Raw genomic sequence first — 18,095 nt, 5'->3', positions numbered from 1 at the left:
ATTGCTTCGATTGATAGCTGAATCTGCTTGCAACCGTGCTGTTCAAGACTGTTCGAACTGTCGTCTGCTAGACGGGCTTGTGTGAATCCGAGTCGAGTCAACTGCGGGGTTCAGCGACAAATGAGGGAGTGGCACCAAAATGAAAAGAAGAAAACGAAAAGAAGTTGGAGATACAGTTAAGATATATGGGGAAGAGAAGAGGATGTGAGGTGTTAGATGTATCCAACCTTAGGTGTTCAAACTCAAGACCGGGACAAAGTAGACAGCGATGTACCGCGACCGACTCTCAGTGCCGACATACAACTTCCAAGCTTTATTGCTTAACGTCTACAACAGGCGAAGTATTGAAGCTTTGGCTCACCTAAACCCGACGACTGAATATGTAGGTTATCCACGAGTGAAAACCAAAACAGAACAGCGCGATGACAGCCAACATTTCTATCCCCGACTGACAAACAGTAGGGGAAAGTCCCCAAATACCGAACGGTGCCTAATACCGAACAGCTGATTTCTCGAAAACAAGAGGTGACTACTCAAATTGGACTGCACGAGGTGATAGAGTACCGTCCCTGATTATCCTGCACCAAAAATCATGGCGGATAAAGGCGGCAAAAAAAAACGGTGAGTGATTTTATGATTTTATGACTCTCAATGCTATTTCGACCCACAGCAGACTAGGATCATAGTATGAATTTGAGTTGCTTTTTGTGAAAAGTTATGGTTGAAATTAACAGTGTGATCTATCTGCTTGCCAAATATGTCTGTTTGAAAGCATTCGTCTTAGATCTTGCCTGAGCGCCCCGTGGTTTTAAAATAGTTAGGTAGATTTCAATTACCGAACACTCCATGTTTCAAATACCGAACAGTGTTCGGTATTTGAACTTGTGTGTTCGGATTTTGACTCTCTCTCAGTCTCTGTCTCTGTCTCTGTCTCTCTCTCTCTCTCTCTCTCTCTCTCTCTCTCTCTCTCTCTCTCTCTTCTCTTCTCTTCTCTTCTCTTTTTATTTTCTGTGCATGTGTATGCCAGAAGTAGATCTAGTTAGTACAGAGTGATGAGCGTTGTTAATACTTGGTGTACCGGTATATTGTGCAGGGCTACATGGTCAACGCAGTCACTGGCAACAGCCATGGCAGCTGTCATAGACAAGAGACTTGGACTTCGAGCAGCTGCAAGAGCGTATGGAATCCCACCCACAACACTTAAAGATCATCTTGATGGAAAATACGAACATGCCATGGGTGATACAAAACATTTGGGGAGGCCGTCCATTCTTCCCCCAGCAATAGAAAAAGAATTGGTTGACCATATCATTAAATGTGAGAGGATGTTTTTTGGCCTGACCAGAAAAGACGTTATGTCACTTGCATACGAAATAGCGAGCAGAAATGGAATTCAACATATTTTCAATGAAGACAAAAAATCCTCCGAGCCAGCAGGTTCCTCATCTGAAGAAGCAGGACCCCCCTCTGAACCACCAAGACCCTCCGCTGAGCCTGTAGAACCCCCCCCCCCCTCTGAACCAATAGGACCCCCCTCTGAACAAGCAGGACCCCCCTCTGAACCAGCAAGACCCCTCTCTGGGCGAACTGGACATCCAGTAGACCCACTTTCTGAGCCACCTAGCCCATGCTCTGAGTAAGACATAGGCCTATTTTTGGCACTTCCAAACCAATCCCGATGGACGCTGCTTTTTTAGATCCATTGTCATCGGCAACACTCCTGCGTTCCAAACTGCAGAAAGGGACGGTAATGGGTTACCTTCAGAGTGTCACACGAAAATACAAGAACAGATCCAAGCTGATGCTCTAAGACAAAAGATGACCAGTCACATGCTCAGCAACATTGAAGGCTTCCGCGAAGTGTCAGCTGCAATAAACTTTGACATGCCATCATCTTTCGCTTTTTTCTCTCCAGAAGAAAAGATTCTTCACATGGCTCATTCAACTGCTTCAGTGGGAGACATGGACATTTCTGCTACAAGTGAGGTGTTGCAGCAGCCCATCCACATCATCAATGCAGAGTCTGGGAACGTTCTCAAATACAACGATGACTCTTTGGCTCAACCATTGGCTCAACCAGTGACTCTCCTTTACTCACCTCATTTGTTTGTATATTTCGCTGCGAGTCCAGTATATTAGGTATTACTCTTAGTTTATCATCTCGCATGCAGTCACTCCCTGTTTACTCCACCTCATGGGGACAATGCAGGACACTATGACTGCGTCCTTGAGTCAGCTGTTTCAGTGGCGCTGATTTCTCACAATCCCAGTGTTTCACAACAGAAATTAGCGGCGAAACGAAAATCCAGAAAAATAGAAGCTGAACTTATCACGTCAAGTCCATACAAACGTAAACTTGAAGAGTGGCAGGCAAAACAAAAACCAACAAAGAAAACAAGCAAATCAAAGCCAAACACAGAGAACACAGAGAAACAGAAAGCTAGAAACAAGAAAACAAGCGTCAGTCATCAGCAGGAAGCTAGCTGGTTCTGTTTTTTTGTGCCGAGAATGCACCTGTGAGGACATGATTCAGTGTTTGATGTGCTCAGAATGGGTACATGTGGATTGCGCTGGAACAACAGAAAGCCAAAGAGAGTACTTTTGCGATGTTTGTCAGTCAAAGTAACATTGGTTTTTGCTGTTCGGATTTTGAACCTCTGTGTTCGGAGTTAGGGAACAGGTGTTGTAATTCCGAACATATTCTAAAAAAAATGAATTTAAGATAACTTTCTTTTATGTTGATTTCTGTCCACAAAAAGTGGTATGAATGTTGCTGATCAATTACTTTATTAAAATTCACATTCAAAAACGGTCTGTCTTCTGTTGTTTTTGAGATGATGGCAGATTTGCTTAAGTGTTCGGTATTTGGGGACTTTCCCCTAACACTGCATGCGAACTGACTTGGGTCAACGATCAAACCAGCACGGCCCGAACTGAATTTGTTGCGCTGCCATTATCGTGCACAATTCTGGTAAAAATATAAACCCGGTATGCCGAATTGAGTATAACGAAAGCCGATGTCAAATATACACAGGGATATTTTAAAATGACTTTCAAAATGTAAAAGCAGATAGCAGACCTTTTTATAAGCAATATGAATGACTGAATGTCCACATACAAGTCGAATGACGCCGTCCATTTTGCTGACAAATGGGAACTAAGCTGAAAACAGGCACGGGCAGGTTTTAGTGGAAAAAGGAAGTGTTTTTAATGAAAACGTCGGAGTAATGGGATAAATAGCTTACACACCTCGTCCTGAATATCTTGCATATTTTCCCTCGGGTCGATTTTCATGTATTACCTCGCCAAAGGCTCGGTAATACATGAAAATCGACCCTCGGGAAAATATGCAAGATAATCAGAACTCGGAGTGTGTAACCTATAAGTATATAATGTACAGTGTATATTATACATTGCATAGTGTTCAGTGTACGTACGTTGTATAATGTATATTCGGTATAGTGTGTATGGCATAGTATATAGTGTACAGTGCATAGTGCACAGTGTACAGTGTAAAATATACACTGAGTGTGTAGTGTAGAGAGTATATTGTACAGTGTATAGTGTAAAGTGTAATGTATATAGTGCACGGAGTATATTGTTAATTGTACAGTGTATATTGTTTATTGTACAGGGTATAGTGCACAGTGTATGGTGTCGCTTACTGCCGTCTGTCATACTGCACACAGTGTGGGGGCTAATTGTGGCAGCCATCGCTATTCATAGCTCGTGCCGCTCGCTGTTTGGCATTGACAGTCAGGCATTTAGGTTCCCCATCCCCCGAAATCGTCAACTTTTTTTTAACGTGCGTTGAACCTGTGTGTTTGGGATCGACCGCCTGGCATTGAGGTTCCCTCTACTCCCGAAATCGTCACTGTTTTTTACTTGCCTTGACGTGCGTGTTTGACATTGACAGTCTGGCATTGAGTTTCCCTCTACCTCCGAAATCGTCACTGTTCTTGACGTGCCTTGACGTGTGTGTTCGGCATTGACAGTCTGGCATTGAGGTTCCCTCTACTCCCCGAAATCGTCATTTTCCTTAATATGACTGGGTGGCCGAGTGGTAACGCACTTGCGCTCGGAAGCGAGAGGTTGCGAGTTCGACCCTGGGTCAGGACGTTAGCAATTTTCTCACCCCTTTCCTAACCTAGGTGGTGGGTTCAAGTGCTAGTCTTTCGGATGAGACGAAAAACCGAGGTCCCTTCGTGTACACTACATTGGGGTGTGCACGTTAAATATCCCACGATTGTTCTTTCTTTCTTTCTTTATTTGGTGTTTAACGTCGTTTTCAACCATTCAAGGTTATATCGCGACAGTCCCACGATTGACAAAAGGGTCTTTCCTGGCAAAATTGTATAGGCATAGATAAAAAAAAAATGCGTGATGTATTGTGTAAAAAAATTCCATCTCACACGGCATAAATAAACCCTGCGCCTTGAATATGTGCGCGATATAAATTGCATAAACAAATAAAAAAATAAAAAATAAATAAATCCCTGCGCTTAGAACTGTACCCACGGAATACGCGCGATATAAGCCTCATATTGATTGAGGTGGTTTGGGTCTGGAGGAAGTGGGGTGTGTGTCAACGGACACTTCCCTGTCCATCTCGCTGTGAATGTCATCGCAGTCAGAAGCTCAGACTCTGTCTGCATCGTGAACCCTTTGCTGACAGCGTGCCTCTCTTTTCTCCAGTCTACAATGAACCTTTTGGAAGCGTGGTCGAACAGCCATTGCGAAGGGTAGCCGCGCTTTTCCATTTAATCGATTTTTTTCCCGGCAACATGCGTTGAGGATTGTACTTTTTTGTGGTAATATTCTGCTAAAGGCAAACTTTATGTTTTGCAAAGACAGACAGTAAAGTATGTGATCTTGTTTTTCTTGTTCTTGTTAAACCTGCTGAGTTTTGCATTTTGCTTCGCGGGGGAGCACGGACTGAATAAATGTGGCAAAGTTATTGTTTTAGTGCTTGAGGAGTTGTTGTGGCTATTTAACTTAGTGTGTTGCTATCCTGTTAGTGCTGAAACGTCGCATCCTTTCTTCAAGCCTGCGGATGTTGTGCCCTGAAGACGCAATACCATTGACCGTGACAATATCAACCTGTTGCGTCAAGACCGTGACAATATCAACCTGTTGCGTCAAGATTGTTCAGTCAGTTCAGAGCTCATTGCAGAGTGGTAAGTACCTTCAAACACTCATTGCAAATCGTGTCCTTCATCTCTGTGTCTTGTATAATAATCTTGACGATGTTTTGCTTTTCAATACATGACTACATTAAAGACACATGTACATATCGGGGAGTGTTTTGGGGTGGAGGTGCGGGGCGCTGGTAGCTCAATGGTACAGCAATGAATTTGCGGTCCTGGGGTCGCGGGTAGCTCAATGGTACAGCAATGGATTTGCGGTCCTAGGGTCACGGGTAGCTCAATGGTACAGCAATGGATTTGCGGTCCTAGGGTCACGGGTAGCTCAATGGTACAGCAATGGATTTGCGGTCCTAGGGTCACGGGTAGCTCAATGGTACAGCAATGGATTTGCGGTCCTAGGGTCACGGGTAGCTCAATGGTACAGCAATGGACTTGCGGTCCTAGGGTCACGGGTAGCTCAATGGTACAGCAATGGACTTGCGGTCCTAGGGTCACGGGTTCGAATCCAGGCCGGGGCGGACACAGTTCAACTTCATGTGCAGACTCAGAGACGGTATCCATGTCCCACCCCTTTTCACCAAAGTGGCACAGGTGCAGATGACTGATTACACCTGCTAGCTTACCACTGGAGGGGAGCGACCCGAGTTTCCAGCAATAGGGTAAATAAAGAAATGGAAATGAAAATGAAATATTCCTTTGCGTGTGAATACAAGCTTTGGCAATTAGATCGATTACACGAGAAAAAATACACATCTGACAGAAAATTAGTTTAATTTTCTGTCTTTCGTTTGTTAGTCCCAACAGGAAAGCAGCACTATGTTACACCGATGATCAATCTCTCTGATCAAATAACACTTCGGAGCGTGCATGTTGTGCAATTGGTCGACGTTTTGGATATTATCTCCCTTGCCGCCGATTGGCGTCGCTTCGGTTGTAAGGGGCTTCGAGCAGACGCTTCCATCTTTATCCCCAGTCATTTTTGATTTTGTCTATCGACGTTCTGCGACTCGTTAGCAAAGATTAGGATGCCGAGCGGGTGCTGTTGTGTTCCTGGATGTTCAAGGCGTGGCGGCCATACGTTTCCAGAAGATGAGGAGCGAAGGAAGAGTTGGATGCATGCTGTTAGACGCGGAATAGAGTCGATCGTCGACGAGGAAACAAGTGAACTCAAGAAAAAAAAGTTTGCACCGACGAAGCACAGTATCGTTTGCCATGGGCACTTCGTAGAATCTGATTATCACAACAAGAAACTCACAGTAGATGGTATGTACATTTATCTGTAAATAATCGGGAAGATTGGTGGGGAATCATGAAAAATATGCACACACAACACAGCTTTTTGTTGTCACTTTTTCCATGTGTGTTACAGGCTCTCGTCATTTTGCTTTCATGCGCCTCTGTTTGACGCTCGGTCTTCTCTCTTTCATAAGCCCTTGGTGGTGTTAGTGTTTGTGTGTGTGTGTGGGGGGGGGGGGGGGGGGGAGATGCCAAGTGCAAATCTAAAGATAGATTTTTTTGCGATCAAAATTTTGAGAATGAATACATGTATAATTAATACAGTGGAACCTGTGAATAGCACCCCTCCAAATAGGGCCAAATCTGTGATTACGCTCAATAGCACTGTCAATTTTGGACCAATTGCTGCGTCACATGGCAAACACAAACACCGAGAGGCGACTGTTGTAACATGTGAGGAGCAAAAACAGTGTTTTTGTTGGCCGTGTGACGCACGTCTAAACGTGCCTGTGAATACCTCAAAGTAGCACTTCTTTTGGTTCGGTCCCTTGGGGTGGTACTAATTGCAGGTTCCACTGTACTAAGAAAAGATGACCTGGTGACCCTGAAGCAGTTTTTGAAGTACATGTATTATAGGCCCTGCTGCGTTCAGTAGTAGGCTGACTAATGTCATGATTATATATTATTATATATGCCAAAATCAAACCCTGCATGTGTGCTGTTTGAGTTTGATGACAAATGCATTAAAATGCTAGTTTAGAACATGGCGTTCTGTTTTACTTTTAGTGGATTTGACTGTGAATGTGTTCGTGTGAGTGTGTGTGTGCAGAACGAATGAAATGAAATTAATCACAAACTGAAGTCAGCAGTCGCTATTTGTACTTGGATTCTTATAAAGAAAAATATGCAAGAAAACTATTTAAAATGTTTATTATTTGAGTTCAAAGGATGTATTAGGTGTAAAAGATGATCCCTCATAGGCCTATCATAACAGGAGAAATCCATCAATGTGAAAAATCAGTTTTTGACACTTTTATATTATATTGCTCGTGAAAGTAAGATAATTATTTCTTTCTAAAGATACACCAATCTTCTAGCTTACATCATTTTCAATCCAGGTCAAAAAGCGGCTGCTGACGTTCAGTTTTATCTACAGGAATAAGACATCCTCAAACAACATTCACACACTTCGCACCAAGACCTGTTACTTGATTGCACACCTGACCTTTACTTCAAATTTATAAATTTTCAAGCTTACATTCACATACATGTACCTTGCAAAACAAAACAATATTCTTTGAAGCACATTATCTAACCTTTACTTGAAATCAGTTATCAAGCATGATCATACACTTTACGTTCTTCGCATACATGTACTTGGCATGGACAAAAAATATTCTTTGGCGCACATCTGATCAACTCGACACCTCAACACAACCTCCTTTTATCCATCGTGTACAGGAAAATAAATTTCAATCAAACAGTAAAAACACAACACAAAAACACTGGCTAACACTTGGATCCACTTTAAAAATTTTTTTTTAAAAAATCCACTACAAAGGGAGGTAAATTGATGCATTCACACATGCCGTCATGCCCACATATTTTATAACCAGTAGTACAAACATTCAATCATGCCCACTATCGTAACATAAACAGGCTCATTTTGAGGCGCGCAGCCAGCGACCGTCCGGTAGTTATGTAGGTAAGACTGTAATATTGCTAGCAGTAGCAATGAACATAAACAAAGCGCTTTACATTCTCATGCATTGGGCTATCCTGTACCTGGTTAGGACTAGAGTCACAGCTACCAATCCTGGTGCAAGATCAGTCATTTCCTTCAATTTCAATTTAAGAAACACAGTCCAGCACTATGCATAAGTAGAACAGCACAAAAGTTAATTCTCCATGTCAGATTCCATCTCCTCCTCCCCTTTGTAGGTTCTGTACAGGTGGGTTTCCAGCAAAACGTCACGGAAGTGATTGTCGATACTGCAGGTAGGTCTCCTCATGCAGTGATTTGCTGACCTGCAACACAAATTGAGAGAACAAGAATTAAAATCAATCTAAATATTTCTTAAAACAACTAGAAATAGCTTGGGCAATCTAAATATTATTATATCTGATCTGGGGTGATATCTTTGTCACAGGTACATCTTTTTAACCCTCGAGATAAACTGGGGTTAAAATAACCCTGCGTCACAGATACAGCACCAGTGCTCAGATAACCCAAGGTTAGGGGATAACCCGAATGTTAAAAAATATAAACCTGCAACAAACATACCCCTGGGCTGGAATTCATGTCGGTCGGTTAGTTGATTTTACCAACTGATATGGTAGGTTAACATACCAACATGAATTCCATCCCTGGTTGGTAACTTTTGTCGGCATACGTACGTGAAAAATTTGGTAAATCATTTTATGAGCTGATGTTGGCAGACTGTTGGAACTTGAATTTACTGTATATGTGTTTATTTTAAATATTTTACATCACTATTGAAATGAAAGAAAAGTTGACTTCCTACCCCGTCGGCCCCCTCTCGGACAAGATCGGTGCCACACAGATGTATAAAAAATGGAGAAAAAAAAATGTTACTAACCTGCTTCAGATCAGCATCTACCGACAGTAGATATCCGTCAACAAGCTTCCTGGTTACTGCTGGCAACGGTGTGTCCAGGTTGATGTCCCGGTGTGTGCTAGGTTCTGGAACATCCAGAGAGAAGGCCTTTTCTTGTTGATCATCTTTTCGTCCAAAGTTGGCATTCTTCACATAGGCTTCCAGTCTGAAACAAAACACAAATGGTAGCCTTGTGATTGATGATTCTTCTTTTCAGCACAGAGTAACCAAATTCAACACTGAACAGGCTTGATAAGTTGATTGATGCCACTCCCCCACCCCCCCTCCCCCAAAAAATATCAGGACTTCATATATAATTTATTAACACTACCTGTAGAAAGTATGTGTTGAGAGAGTTCTAGTACTACTACACAGAAGGCCTAAATACTAGCTAGGTCATCATCATGCCAAAGCTACAGGAAAAAAAATAAAAAAATAAAAAAATATTTGGTAGACGTTCCTCTTTTATTATCATTAATGTTTCCCACAACTGAAAAATAGCCAAACGTTGCAGAAAAGATTAAAAAAAAACTTCTCTGCACCGTACGACACACACACGCTTCAACTCACCGATCAACAAGATCGTTTTTCCGGCCATCTTGCTTTGCACCCCTTTTCTTGCATTCTGTTCGAAGGTCAGCCAGCGTCATGTCACCAAATTTCTTCATTTTAGCTCACTGAATGTCGACAAAAGCCCAACAAAACGTTGAAAAGCTTGGGTCACCACGCGAACAAACAATGGTGGATTGCTGCGGAGATTGAAGAGTAAGCCACTTACAACGACAGCGCCGCCTAGCGGCTGCTAAGACTCGGCCTATCGGCAATGTCGCTCATTGAATCCGGACCACCTATACACTGCATGGAGTGTATCGTTCAACGTAACACAACGCTCAACCAACGACTGCTTGCATTTTTGTGATCAATGTTCTTTGTATGGGCATGAATCTGCCGCAGGTTATTTAGTTATATGAACATATTCATCTAGACGTGCACACCAAAGGGTGATATAAAGTATGTACATGAGAGAGAGAGAGAGAGAGAGAGAGAGAGAGAGAGAGAGAGAGAGAGAGAGAGAGAGAGAGAGAGAGAAAGAGATAAAGAGTGAGAGAGAGAGAAAGAGTGAGAGAAAGAGAGAGACAGAGAGAGAGGGAGAGAGAGAGAGAGAGAGTGAGAAAGAAAGAGTGAGAGAGCGAGAAAGAGAAAGAGTGAGAGAAAGAGAAAGAGTGAGAGAAAGAGAGAGAGAGAGAGAGAGAAAGAGTGAGAGAGAGAGAAAGAGAGAGAGAGAAAGAGTGAGAGAAAGAGAGAGAGAGAGAGAGAGAGGGAGAGAGAGAGAGAGAGAGAGAGATAAACTACGAGTGACGCCAGTTGCACGAGACCCATTCATTATCACAGGTGAGACAACGCAAGGTTTATCTACCAAGCTTTTGAAATGAGCTGTATTCCACAAATGGTGTGGAATTTATGCAGATGAAGTCAACTGGGAAATTCGGATGTCAGAAGCCAAATGAGGATTTGATGTTGCGAGCGACAAGTTTATGTACTGGGCGGGATTTGACGGGCGTACTTTTCCGAATAGATAATGTATAGTGCTGATGGAAAATCCATAGGCTTGCTAGCGCTATCAGCTAAAATGTTATTCGCCTTTCGCAAAAATAAAAATATATGCACGTACGTTGCTCGAACCCCACCCACTTTTTTACGAATCAAACACCAAAGGTAAATTCCACCCAGGAAAGCTTTCGGTGTGCAGACCCAACTTGAGTGTGATTTCTCTTGTCCTGTTTGCCTTCCAAAAATCAACACAGCCTAACAAACAACGCTGAAAGGAATATATTATAACATGCTCTCCACTGCTAGTCTGCTAATGCTAAGAACAACGGAGAGTGCTTGAGGGTTGGATGTTGTGCTTGACAATGTTGTGCAGCTGGTGACTGGACAAAGGGAAGCACTCATCGTCGTATGGGAATTGCATTGCATACGCCACTGTTCTCTGACGAGGAACAAATACCAAAATTGCAAAGTCATGTTTGCACGGAAGCAGGACTCACTCGTGATACACTTGATAAAGTAATTGGTGCAAGGGGACGGACGGTGGGGGGTGTGTGACAATGATCGTTTGTGTGTGTGTGTGTGTGTGTGTGTGTGTGGGGGTATTGGTAGTCCGGAGTGAATAAATGAACTTGGCAACGCTCGCGCTTGTGTGTGAGTGTGTGTGTGTGCGTGTGTGTGACCCTCGTCACAGTGAGTGCAATCTGCTGGTCACACCGCGAGGTGAACTGACAATGATCAGCACCTTGCCACTCCTAATCCGGCTGCGGCCAAACCTTCGCCGTACCCACTGACTTCTATCATTTAAATGCCCCCCCTCCCACTCCTTATCACTCACCTTCTGTTCTATCTCTTCTTCCCCTCTGTGTGGCAATGGCTTCTGTGCGCCTTCATTATTGGGGTGACACGAGCAGCGCAAGATACTGATTGCTTTTATTGATGCCTAGACCCGCGTGTCCTTTGTGAGATGGGGTGGTGGTGGTGGGGGAGAGGGGGGGATGGGGGGGGGGTGGATGGAAAATGCTAAATGCAACCAATATAAAATGGAAACAAAAATCAACGCGGAGAAATTTAGAAAGAAGTAATTAAAAACAAACAAAACAAGTCGCGTAAGGCGAAATTACTACATTTAGTCAAGCTGTGGAACTCACAGAATGAAACTGAACGCACTGCATTTTTTCCCAATGACTGTAGTCCGCCGCTTGTGCAAAACGCAGTGAAAGAGCCTGTTTAGCGCGGTAGTGGTTGCGCTGTGCTGCTTTTCTGTACTTCTCTTCGTTTTAACTTTCTGAGCGTGTTTTTAATCCAAACATATCATATCTATATGTTTTTGGAATCGGGAACCGACAAGGAATAAGATGAAATTGTTTTAAAATCGATTTCGGAAATTTTATTTTAATCATAATTTTTATATTTTTAATTTTCAGAGCTTGTTTTTAATCCGAATATGACATATTTATATGTTTTTGGAATCAGAAAATGATGAAGAATAAGATGAACGTAATTTTGGATCATTTTAAATATAATTTTAATTACAAATTTCAGATTTTTAATGACCAAAGTCATCAATTAATTTTTAAGCTTCCAAGCTAAAATGCAATACCAAAGTCCGGCCTTCGTCGAAGATTGCTTGGCCAAAATTTTAATCATTTTTATTAAAAAAAAATGAGGGTGTGACAGTGCCGCCTCAACTTTTACAAAAAGCCGGATATGACGTCATCAAAGACATTTATCGAAAAAATAAAAAACACGTCTGGGGATATCATACCCAGGAACTCTCATGTAAAATTTTATAAAGATCGGTCCAGTAGTTTACTCTAAATCGCTCTACACACACACAGACGCACAGACAGACAGACAGACAGACACACACACACACACACACACACACACACACACACACACACACACACACACACACACACACACACACACAGAGACACACATACACCACGACCCTCGTCTCGATTCCCCCTCTATGTTAAAACATTTAGTCAAAACTTGACTAAATGTAAAAACAAACAAGTCGCGTGAAGCAATATAAAAACATTTAAGCTTAGTCAAGATCAACACCACAAACCAATCATCGTCGAGACTACGTTCAGATAGTCTCGGCTAACCATACCGAAGACCGAGACGGGTCACGCTCGCCGCCGCGAAGCACGCGTCCGTAGTAACTTACTGAACCTATTTTCTTTCATTCTGAGCACATTTTGAGTAAACATGACATATCTATATATTGTTACAGTAAACATGACATATCTATATATTGTTACAGTAAACATGACATATCTATATATTTTTGATTTCAGGAGAAGATGAGGAATACAATGCAATTAATTTAAAATCTGTTTGCAAACAATCGATTTTAATGACAACTTTAATGAGCAAACTCATAATTTAATTTGTAAGCCTTCAGGCTGAAATGCAATACCAAAGGCCGGGCTTCGTCGAAGATTACGTGACCAAAATTTCAACCAATTTCGTTGAAAAATAAGAGCGTGACAGTGCCGCCTCATTTTTTTACAAAATGCCGGATATGACGTCATCAAAGACATTTATAAAAAAAATGAAAAATTCGTCTGGGGATATCATACCCAGGAACTCTCATGTAAAGTTTCATGAAGATCGGTTTAGTAGTTTCTCTGAATCGCTCCATACACACACACACACTCACACACACACTCACACACACACACACACACACACACACACACATACACATACACACACACACACACACACACACACACACACATACACATATATATATAAAAGAAAAGTCTCTGCTGACTTTCAATTGTTTCTTTCACAATTTCTGATGTTTTATAATGTGGTCACCGTGAAAGTTGCATCGCCTTTAAAGTGATCCAATTGAATAAAGCAGAAAACGTCTTCTTTACCAAGTCCTGTGTTGAACAGCAGTGAAAAGTTGACCACTTTTCCTGTTTAAACTTTTCAAAATTAGATCTAACTTGTTCGCGTATCCATGTCTGGATCTGCAGGCTGGTACAGAGTTACCTCCCTTTAGGCTTTTTCAAATTTCCCTTGTTTTAACCTAATTTCTTGGTTAAAACTTGTCTAAATTTCTAAATTCTTTCTTAATAAATATCAATTCTACACTTTGGCCTTAAATCAAAGTGTTTCCCTTCACAGATATCCTCTTGGGGTTGTCAGATGAGGGTAGTCTCCCATGCCAACAGAAGCTACCATTCAGAGAATGGTTTGCTTCTTAGTTGGATACCATGGGTTGACAACTCTTGCCATCAGTACCACCTGACCACTGATGAGACACAATAGTGTCGAAACACGTGACTGGTCTAGGTACAAATACAATGGTCCTCCTCAGGACTAGATTACCTTGCGATACGTCCCCCACAAAGGGACTTTGCTCTGTAAATCTCGGTCCCCCTTGAGGAGGGTCTGATGCTCCCAATAGGCTGTCTGTGAAGGGTTACTTATTTCTCTCTCTTTCTCTGCTAAAAGATTTTAACAAATCTCGGAAGAACGTCTCTGCTGACTTTCAATTGTTTCTTTCACAATTTCTGATGTTTTATATATATATATATATATATACCACAAGAATGTTTGTGTTACAAGCTGTCAATTTATTATTTAGATTTTAAAAGTTAGTCCTAGTGCCAAAACGAGGCGTCCGCTTGTGGTACAGACAATCCGGCTGGCCACGCAAAAAAAAATTATTTGAAAAATGCTCGCTCTTTACGGAGAGCACCTACGATGTTCTCAAGCGGTGAGTGTTTAACGAAAGGGTGTTTGTACTGTGTGTAAAAGCCTGACAGTGTCTGTGACCAGAAACGGATGGTTTACGGGAGGCTGTGTGTGCCTTTAAACTTTGTTGTTGAAGCTCTTGAACTAAGCATTATGGCAACGAGACGAATAAATACACAAAGAGATAGATAGATAGATAGATAGATACTTAGATAAATACCCCTGCTCTGGCTCTGCACCAGGAGTGATGACTAATAAAACAACCAACCAATCAAACACCAGGGCAAACACGGTCTAAATATTCACAGGTCAAAGGTGAGTGAGTGGTTGGAATTTCTAGAGGCCATTCCCAGAGTACCTGAGAGTAGTATACTAAGTCGGCCTCCCTCCCTCCCCCCCCCCCCCCCACAACCATCCAATCAAACACGCGGGCAAACACGGTCTCAATATTCACAGGTCAAAGGTGCGTGAGTGGTTGGAATTTCTAGAGGCCATTCCCAGAGTACCTGAGAGTAGTATACTAAGTCGGCCTCCCCCCCACTCCCCGCTCCCCCACAACCAACCAATCAAACACCAGGGCAAACACGGTCTAAATATTCACAGGTCAAAGGTGCGTGAATGGTTGGAATTTCTAGAGGCCATTCCCAGAGTACCTGAGAGTAGTATACTAAGTAGGCCTCCCTCCCCCCCCCCCCCCCCCTCCCCACAACCATCCAATCAAACACGTGGGCAAACACGGTCTCAATATTCACAGGTCAAAGGTGCGTGAGTGGTTGGAATTTCTAGAGGCCATTCCCAGAGTACCTGAGAGTAGTATACTAAGTCGGCCCCCCCCCCTCCCCCCTCCCCCACAACCAACCAATCAAACACCAGGGCAAACACGGTCTCAATATTCACAGGTCAAAGGTGCGTGAGTGGTTGGAATTTCTAGAGGCCATTCCCAGAGTACCTGAGAGTAGTATACTAAGTAGGCCTCCCTCCCCCCCCCCCCCTCCCCCACAACCAACCAATCAAACACCAGGGCAAACACGGTCTAAATATTCACAGGTCAAAGGTGCGTGAATGGTTGGAATTTCTAGAGGCCATTCCCAGAGTACCTGAGAGTAGTATACTAAGTCGGCCTCCCCCCCCCCTACCCCCCTCAACTAAGCGTGGTCTCCGATCCCCCAGGGACGATGATGACAATGGAAACTAATGGAACTCGCGCCCGTTATGATGTGTAGCAACAGGCAAAGTGGCGACCCGGAGTTCGCCTGGCTTTTACCTGGGACATTAGCATCCCTCCACTTGGCCACATACTGAAATTGAACAGCCCCTGGTGCTCTCTGTGCATGCATACCGGCATTTTTTTTGGGGGTACTGATTTCGCAAATTTCAGAAATTAGTTTATCAAACAAAAGCTCAAGTCACCGCAGCAAACATTCAGGGTGTTGATTTTTGGTATGAGTCCAAGTCGAGGGATGGTCTTATTCCACGTAAATGTCTGGCCGGCCACATCTGAGATGGTGAGCCGAACTGCGTGTGTGCAATGATGACGATGATCTTATTACTGTGCTATGTTTTCGGCATGACAAAAAGTCACAATTCTAAACAATATTGGAGATTTAGATTCACTGAAAAATTTCATAGGAATTGAATGCAAGTTTTACCCAAAGATCGCAAAAACTGACTTTCAATAGTTTAGAATGAAATCTCGCAGTCTAGCTGGTATCTGCAGACGATTTTCGGAAAAAGGAAACCTCTCTGTGCAAATGAACGTATGCCCCAATGCTCGCTTTTTTTCTATCTGTCTGTCTGTCGGTTGGTCGGTCTGTCTGTCTGTCTGTCTGTCTGTTTGTCGGTTGGTCTGTCTGTCTGTCTGTCTGTCTGTCGGTTGGTCTGTCTGTCTGTCTGTCTGTCTGTCTGTCCGCACACGCCGCAAACGTTCACGTCCGTTGTTCCACCGAGTAATCGTTACTGCCAACGCGTAATTCGACACGTAAATCCTTGTTTTGCACGGGAGTCTGACCTGGATCACTGTCTGTTAAAAAAATAACAAGTCGCGTAAGGCGAAAATACAATATTTAGTCAAGTAGCTGTCGAACTCACAGAATGAAACTGAACGCAATGCCATTTTTCAGCAAGACCGTATACTCGTAGCATCGTCAGTCCACCGCTCATGGCAAAGGCAGTGAAATTGACAAGAAGAGCGGGGTAGTAGTTGCGCTAAGAAGGATAGCACGCTTTTCTGTACCTCTCTTCGTTTTAACTTTCTGAGCGTGTTTTTAATCCAAACATATCATATCTATATGTTTTTGGAATCAAGAACCGACAAGGAATAAGATGAAAGTGTTTTTAAATTGATTTGGACAATTTAATTTTGATAATAATTTTTATATATTTAATTTTCAGAGCTTGTTTTTAATCCGAATATAACATATTTATATGTTTTTGGAATTAGCAAATGATGGAGAATAAGATAAACGTAAATTTGGATCGTTTTATAAAAGAAATATTTTTTTTACAATTTTCAGATTTTTAATGACCAAAGTCATTAATTAATTTTTAAGCCACCAAGCTGAAATGCAATACCGAAGTCCGGGCTTCGTCGAAGATTACTTGACCAAAATTTGAACCAATTTGGTTGAAAAATGAGGGCGTGACAGTGCCGCCTCAACTTTCACGAAAAGCCGGATATGACGTCATCAAAGACATTTATCAAAAAAATGAAAAAAAACGTATGGGGATATCAATCCCAGGAACTCATACACCACGACCCTCGTTTCGATTCCCCCTCGATGTTAAAATATTTAGTCAAAACTTGACTAAATATAAAAAGACTAACTCAAATCTGTAGACATCGACACAACACTAATTTGTGGCTTGAGTAAAATGTTTCTCGCCATTTGGCGGCCCAACACTCAAGGGATGTAACTCCTAATCCCAGGCACTTTGTCTGGGCGGCTTTATTTGTCAGTCTTGGTTGACCTCGGGACGACCCCTTGTCTTCCCAGCGGTCCCGCGTTAACCTCTGAACCTAAGTTCTGCCTGTCTGGGTCGCTTGCTTGGTATTGACCAATCAGCATTCTGATCATCATCGCTCCACGCTATCGCTTTAGTCTCTCTGACCGGACACTAAAGTCCTACGCGAATCTATCAAAACAAGAATACAGAGTTATCTCCCATTTGTTGTTTGCGAGCAGTGTTCGCGAGACGAAAATGATTGCAGATTGGCCGACTTCGACAGTGATCTCCGTTCTGTTCTTCACAGTTATGATTAGGACATCGTTATAAGGTCAAAACAAGTCGACATTTTGGGACTGCTGCCGGAAGGAGACCGTAATATATGGTTGCTTCACTGTCAAAAAATCGTCTGCTCCAGCGAGCGCCGAAACCAAACGGTTGATTATCCCGTGACACTTTTGCCATATTTAGAGTTGTTTGCACAGTAAATACAGCCGCGAAAAATAGCTCGCTTGAAACTGTCTTACATATGAATTCCTTTGTAATTTAAAAATTACACAACACCATGAAAAAACATTATCGACGATCGCGAATCTGCTTACATCCATAACACATTACGAAAAGATCTAAATATGCAAACAATCGATTTCCTCGCCAGACAATCAATCAATCAATGAGTCTTATATCGCGCATATTCCGTGGGTACAATTCTAGGCGCTCTGCAGTGATGCCGTGTGAGATGAAATTTTATACGGCCAGTAGATTGCAGCCATTTCGGCACATATTTACCTTTCACGGCCTATTATTCCAAGTCACACGGGTATATGTAGACAATTATTAACTGTGCCTAAGCAATTTTGCCAGGAAAGACCCT

At 42.6% G+C, this 18,095-nt stretch overlaps 1 protein-coding gene and 1 long non-coding RNA gene across 2 annotated transcripts; one reads left to right on the top strand and one right to left on the bottom strand.

Annotated features, from left to right (window-relative positions):
• The first annotated feature begins 459 nt into the window (after positions 1–459).
• Positions 460–2,810, top strand: LOC138968358 (uncharacterized). The gene is made up of 2 exons (XR_011456152.1): positions 460–621; positions 1,094–2,810. It is a non-coding gene; the product is annotated as an uncharacterized lncRNA (long non-coding RNA).
• Positions 2,811–7,591: 4,781 nt separating this feature from the next.
• On the bottom strand, positions 7,592–9,837 carry LOC138968357 (uncharacterized). Its single transcript, XM_070340910.1, has 3 exons — positions 9,572–9,837; positions 8,984–9,167; positions 7,592–8,411 (listed from the first exon to the last, which is right to left on the bottom strand). Exons 1-3 carry the CDS (start codon positions 9,667–9,669, stop codon positions 8,355–8,357), a joined length of 339 nt encoding a protein of 112 aa, XP_070197011.1. The 5' UTR covers positions 9,670–9,837; the 3' UTR covers positions 7,592–8,354.
• Positions 9,838–18,095: the final 8,258 nt, after the last annotated feature.

Source organism: Littorina saxatilis, linkage group LG6 (assembly GCF_037325665.1).
Source record: "Littorina saxatilis isolate snail1 linkage group LG6, US_GU_Lsax_2.0, whole genome shotgun sequence".
NCBI classification, from domain to species: domain Eukaryota; kingdom Metazoa; phylum Mollusca; class Gastropoda; order Littorinimorpha; family Littorinidae; genus Littorina; species Littorina saxatilis.
This window is presented reverse-complemented; position numbering and strand designations above follow the sequence as displayed.